The sequence below is a fragment of the Spodoptera frugiperda genome, chromosome 12, assembly GCF_023101765.2.
Source record: "Spodoptera frugiperda isolate SF20-4 chromosome 12, AGI-APGP_CSIRO_Sfru_2.0, whole genome shotgun sequence".
Taxonomy (NCBI): Eukaryota; Metazoa; Arthropoda; class Insecta; order Lepidoptera; family Noctuidae; genus Spodoptera; species Spodoptera frugiperda.
This window is the reverse complement of record NC_064223.1, coordinates 5,490,345-5,496,372: the sequence shown is the minus strand read 5'-3', so window position 1 is coordinate 5,496,372 and position 6,028 is coordinate 5,490,345. Positions and strand designations below refer to the sequence as shown.

Sequence of the window (6,028 nt, the reverse complement as noted above, 5' to 3'; positions counted from 1 at the left end):
ACAGGTACTGACTAAATACTGGGTATATACAATGTGATAGGGGTGAGACTTCTAACCCGTTAAGGCTGAGTACTACATCTAATTTTATCGACAAAAGTCGGGGGTCGAAGGGGTCGAATCCCCCTAAAAATTATGGCTATTTTAATATTTTTTTTTACTTTTTTTGATATCAAAGGTTGTATGCGTCGTAGAAACAAAAAAAAAACTAATTCATTACTTTTTTCATATGTTTGATAATGTTTTGGTGAGAAAAAAATCATTTGTGAATTATTCTTACCGAAAAAATCACTATTTTCCTATATTTTCAATTAGGGGTTCAAGCCCCCATATTATTTTTTTTGTCGATAAAATTAGATGTAGTACTCAGCCTTAACGGGTTAGAAGTCCCACGTCTATCACATTGTATAATTTTTTTTATGATAACATACTTTTTGATGTTTCTGACCATTGAGTTTGTAACTATCAGCTGTGTATAATGACTCTAAATATAACAGTTCGGAATGGAAATAAGTAGACTCCGAGCTACTAATCTAAGCGTAATACAAATTCAATAAATCACCCAGGCTAGCGTTTTCCTACTTACTACCTACTTTACTAGTAGTGGGTGTGAGCTAGCTAGAGAGCGGTACAACAACCTTAAAATAACAAAATCCATACCCTGTTGTTAGCAGTCTGGCCGTCTGGCTGTATGATAGAAATTATTCTAGTTTGTTTTAAAGCCGGAATAAAAAAAATGCTACAAGAATGTCCTTTTTCATGTTCATAATTTTTAAATAGTTAACGTGCACGATAAATACCATAAATATATTAAATAAAATGATGTTATGTCGGTAAGTAAATTGTGTTGTACACCAAATACCTGTATAATCAAAGATACTGTTCAAGATAATTTGACGCATTTATTCGATCGGGTAGGCTTTTTAAAGCTTATAATAGAAACACCGAAGTATCGATTCTGTCAATCAATGATTCAATCACTGTCTTGAGTTTCCTGTCAGCTGTCAAATTTAAAGAAGCGGCTTTCATCTGGGCTGCCGCATACTACTTTAGTGGTTAGATTTATTTTAATTTTAGGTGAATAGTAAAATTTCCACAAGTAGAATAGTCGTGACAGTAACAAAACAAATTCACAATGTCTCAACACGATCTTTCTTGTGGCTTGGAATTCACGTGTACTCCAGATATACAAGCATGTTTATCAGAGGGTTTGCGCAGTAATTACTCGTTTATAGTATCACCAGTAGTTCATCCACGTTTTCGGAGACCATGCGCAGGTCCGGGAAAGGTTGGTGGCTTTACGAGATCAGATATGATCCTGTCCCCTAACGACTGGACTACAAGGATGGTGGGAAGGTTGTCCCCTTACCTGAACCTGGACTCTCCGTCCGCGATCGTCCGGCAACGTCATGAAGACATCATGAATGAAGAATTAAACTATTGTAAAGGTCTTGGTCTCCCTGCTATTATGTTGTCTGTGCATGGTAGAGAATCCAATAACTTGACTAGGATTATCAATACATATTTTGATTCAAGGTTAGTAAATTCGCTGTTTTCAACCCTTTGTTTACCGGAGCGCGGATCCACGTGAGACACAATGTTTTTTCTATTGTTGTCTTATATACTAGAGGTTAAATTAGTTGTTTATATTCAATGACTATATTTAGTCATGTTTAATTAAACAAACATTGCATATTTCAGTTATCATCCTTCCATAATATGGGCCAGAGTACCAATGCTGTGTACAAAAACACTGAAAGAATGTGGTGATGGGGATGAAGCTGCCCCCTTCAATGAGCCTTGGCTGTGGTGGTCAAAGTTCCATGAACGCTTGGAGTATGACAAGCGTGTGGCAGTAGCCCTGGAACTTTCAGCTGACTTGCCACCTGAAGATGTGATAAAGAGATGGTTGGGCGAGCCGGTGAAGGTGGTCATCGTGCCCACATCTCTTTTCTATAACAATAAGAAAGGGTATGTGTATTCCACCTGTTGTTTCACTGTTCTACATCATGCTATAATCTGATGTTCAGCTCCAAAGAATTCCTTAGATCTACATTGTAATAATTGTTTCAGATTTCCAGTAATATCACGGGCTCATCAGCAATTGGTAATAAGTTTAATTGAACATGAGGCTCAGATCCTGGTATCAGGAGCGAGGAGGTCGAGTGTGGAGCACTACCTCCAGTTTTTGTACAGGATCTGGAAGAGACGACCTTACATAGGTGATGATCCTATGTTAAGTTACGCTAGAGGGTATGTTTCTATCAATCCATTGCATGTTTATATCAAATAACCAACACATTTTGCACAAATATTGATTAAAAAGTAAAAATCATTAATTATTTTTGAACATGGTTTTCTAGGTGGGAAGATTACCTACAGACTCCACTACAACCGTTAGCAGATAATTTGGATACACATACTTACAATGTTTTTGAAAAGGATCCAATAAAATATGACCAATACCAAAAAGCTATAGCACAAGCTTTGACTGATTTACAAAAGGGACCATCTAATGTGGTATGTATGAGTAACACATTGTAAAAAGAATTAACTTTTTAATTGCCAGAGTCTGATAAATCCGACCACGAAATTTTGTGACTTAACCACCGCAGACGTATATATACGATGTTTATAAAAAAAATAGTTATTTTTTTTAAATATGATTAATGTTTCCCATCACTAGTAATATTGTTACCTAATGATGCGTCGGCGCTAGGTGCATATTTTGTTGACGGAACTCGTGGCAGTTAAAAGGTTAAAGTAATAGAGTTGGTTACTATTATTCATTTACATTTGATTACAGATTAATACTGACATTAGTACAAACGCACAAGAAGCGGGACAAGGTGATAATATGGATAGCAAAAAGAAAACATATACCGTTATGGTGCTGGGAGCTGGGAGGGGACCATTAGTGAGGGCCACACTTAACGCCGCTGATATTACAAATAGTAAAGTTAAGGTAAATATTAGTCCTTGACATAATCCTTCAATATCCACTCCGTCTTTGGCATTTATTTTTGAATTGTGCTAAATTTTTTAACCATTCTATACATTTTAAAGGTTGTGGCTGTGGAAAAGAATCCTTGTGCTGTGGTAGTGTTAGCAGCCCAAGTACGTGAGGTATGGCGCGACAGAGACGTGGTGGTTATACCTGGTGACATGAGACAGATCAATCTATCACCAAAGGCCGACATTATTGTTTCAGAGTTATTAGGTATACAGGAGCAATATTGATTTTATTTATTTGTTAGAAAAATTGCTCAGTTTACTAATAGATCATTTTTTGCAGGATCATGGGGTGATAATGAATTGTCTCCAGAATGTTTGGATGGGGCTGCTGGTCTCTTAAAGCCAGGAGGTATATCAATACCTTGCCAATACAGATCCTATGTGGCACCCATTTCATCACCTCGGTTATGGGCAGCAGCTAAAGTAGCTTCTTCTGTTGCTCAGTCAAACCATAAAGATAAAAACTTGGAGACTCTTTGGGTGGTTTACATGCAGAATAAGCATGATATTGCTGAGACAAAGGTACATGACATAACTGTATAATTTAAACTGTATTATGTCATTATTTCTGGCTAGTTCTAATGATCAATCTGTCTGTAGATTCTGGTCATTATTAGAGTCAAATTCAGCTAGTTAATATAAGGACATTAGTATTAAAAAAAAATGCAATATGGAAGAATTATTCACAACTTTTTTTGTACTTTTAGCTTGTATTCACATTTGACCATCCAGCAAAAGGTGCAAACGACCATGAAGGACAGGAAATGGTGGACTACAGAGGATTGCCACAGACAGACAATAGGAGACAAGAAGTAATTACTTGGGAAGTCCAACAAGATAATGTGATGCACGGATTTGGAGGATACTTTGACTGTACACTGTATGGAAAAGAAATGATTAGCATAGTGCCTTCCACACATAGTCCGGGAATGATATCATGGTTCCCAGTGTTTATTCCCATAAAGGTAATTAAATTAGTATAAAAAGACGAATATTTTTTTTGTAATATTTATATGCTGATACTAAACCTTTTCAATGTTTGCAGACACCTCTTCGTGTGCACAAAGGTGAAACAATAACAGCTAGATTTTGGCGCTGTACTGATGCCCGCAAAGTGTGGTATGAATGGATAGTAGAAGTGGGCAATCGTTCAACTACCCTGCACAACCCTAACGGAAGAAGTTCAGAAATGAAGTTGTGACATATTGATTATTGCAAATTTATTAAAAAAAGATTAAAGACATTTTGTATTCGGCAATAAAAAATAAAATATATTTCTTTATTTTCTTTAAATTATTTATTGTCAACAATAACATTAACTATGTTTTAACTAATTTCACACATCACAGTTGCTATACAGAACTAAGGTGTCCTATAATAACCAATTATTTACAACAAATTATTTCTTCACCAGTCGCACAATATTCATTTCTCTGTGAAAGTCATCTATGTCTTGGTCCCATCTCTTTTCATAGTAAATACCTGAAAAATATTTGATTTTTATCACATAATTGCTACAAGAACAGTACTAAGATATTAATCTATCTATCTTAACAACTTCACTGTCCCTATACAATACAAATTACCACTACCCTACGACCATCGGCTATTCTTTTTTGACCTGATACCAAAGATACAAAAATTTGCGAAATTTTATTTTGTTATCATGTAGGTTAGGTTTTTTGCGATACGTTCACGTAATTATAATTATAATATTACTTCACGCTCATAACAAAAGTATGTGCCAAAGTTGTATAAAGAAATGAGTCACCTATGACTCTTGAACTTATTCCAAAAGTTCTCCGTGACTCATATGTGACTCATTGGACAGTTAAGTTGTTAAATTAATTTACTTCTAATGAAGTAGACTAATTGTATACCTTGCATGAACTTGGCATTATTCCCAGTTTTGATGGCCCATGGCAAGTAATATTTCAGATACATCTGGCGATGCTTTGGCTTCAGTCTGCCTGCTCCCCATATCCCACCATTGATGCACATAGGCAGTGTAGTTTGTATACCTTCAACCCATTTCACTGTAACCTGAATAGTATAAAATAAGATTAGATATTACTTCTAAAAAATATAAATGAAAATTAAGTACTACATTTGCCTAATGTTTACCTCTCCTAACATAGTTGTTCTCATAAACAATGTAGCATGAACCAAATCATGCACTTCTCTGTAACGTTGCATCACATAAGCTAACTCAGGATCTTCAATAAACTGTACTGGTAAACGAGAATCCGCCGTGATGTTATTCTCAGTCATAAAATCCGCGTAAACACGGCCTAGTGTGTTTTCTGGCATTTCAGCAAGTTTATCAAACGAAACAGTTTTAGAATTTATACGCGGCTTCTCTTTGAGTATTTCTAAACCCTCCTGTGTCTCTGATATTCTTTGTTGCATGTGTATTAGTGCGCTTTCTCCGGTCACTTCTCCTAAGCATGCGATCATGTCGCCTCGATGGGGATTTAATAAAGAGATAGCTGCTGAACCAACAGTTAATATTGCTTTCTGAAATGAGTTAGTCGGAATAAAGTGTTTCTTCATTTCTTCTGCAAAATTGTTACTATTAGCCGCAGTGGTATAACACCTTATTATTCTAAAAGAAGAACGCATTTTTATGCTTATTTTATTTATTCGTTTGTCACGTAAAATAACTTTACTAAATATTTGTCAGTTTTTTACGTCGAAGTTGTATAATGAACTCAAATGAACTCAACTGTCCTGAAAATAACCTGAAAATTTTGAACTTGTTGATAAATATGTCAATGTCAAGACAATTTTCAGTATTATAGACAAAAAAAAGATCTGTGATCTGTTTTATGTTACAATACGGCTAATCAAACTTAACTAAGTAAACCTGACTAATTAGAAATATTGGGTGCGCCGTTGTGTGTAGCGTGGACTTTCATTTTTCTCACGCATAACTAAGCATTACTATATTCAGACTTCCACTCAATATTATTTAATTTCGACTTGCTTATTTTACTTGGACCTACAAATAAAGCTA

At 35.4% G+C, this 6,028-nt stretch overlaps 2 protein-coding genes across 2 annotated transcripts; one reads left to right on the top strand and one right to left on the bottom strand.

The window, feature by feature from the left end:
• The first annotated feature begins 984 nt into the window (after positions 1–984).
• LOC118262389 (protein arginine N-methyltransferase 5) lies at positions 985–4,294 on the top strand. The gene is made up of 9 exons (XM_035573680.2): positions 985–1,533; positions 1,699–1,968; positions 2,071–2,250; positions 2,361–2,517; positions 2,804–2,962; positions 3,064–3,217; positions 3,293–3,534; positions 3,720–3,977; positions 4,058–4,294. Exons 1-9 carry the CDS (start codon positions 1,133–1,135, stop codon positions 4,211–4,213), a joined length of 1,977 nt encoding a protein of 658 aa, XP_035429573.2. The 5' UTR covers positions 985–1,132; the 3' UTR covers positions 4,214–4,294.
• Positions 4,287–5,847, bottom strand: LOC118262391 (ubiquinone biosynthesis protein COQ4 homolog, mitochondrial). Its single transcript, XM_035573683.2, has 3 exons — positions 5,137–5,847; positions 4,893–5,055; positions 4,287–4,494 (listed from the first exon to the last, which is right to left on the bottom strand). Exons 1-3 carry the CDS (start codon positions 5,632–5,634, stop codon positions 4,412–4,414), a joined length of 744 nt encoding a protein of 247 aa, XP_035429576.2. The 5' UTR covers positions 5,635–5,847; the 3' UTR covers positions 4,287–4,411.
• Positions 5,848–6,028: the final 181 nt, after the last annotated feature.

Excerpts from the sequence above, each read along its gene's own strand:
- LOC118262389 (XM_035573680.2), top strand. The coding sequence starts at position 1,133 with ATGTCTCAACACGATCTTTCTTGTGGCTTGGAATTCACGTGTACTCCA. Across the intron at positions 1,534-1,698 it reads AATACATATTTTGATTCAAG|TTATCATCCTTCCATAATAT; the intron begins GTTAGTAAATTC and ends TGCATATTTCAG. Across the intron at positions 3,535-3,719 it reads ATGATATTGCTGAGACAAAG|CTTGTATTCACATTTGACCA; the intron begins GTACATGACATA and ends TTGTACTTTTAG.
- LOC118262391 (XM_035573683.2), bottom strand. The coding sequence starts at position 5,634 with ATGCGTTCTTCTTTTAGAATAATAAGGTGTTATACCACTGCGGCTAAT. Across the intron at positions 5,056-5,136 it reads GAACAACTATGTTAGGAGAG|GTTACAGTGAAATGGGTTGA; the intron begins GTAAACATTAGG and ends TATACTATTCAG. Across the intron at positions 4,495-4,892 it reads TAATGCCAAGTTCATGCAAG|GTATTTACTATGAAAAGAGA; the intron begins GTATACAATTAG and ends AATATTTTTCAG.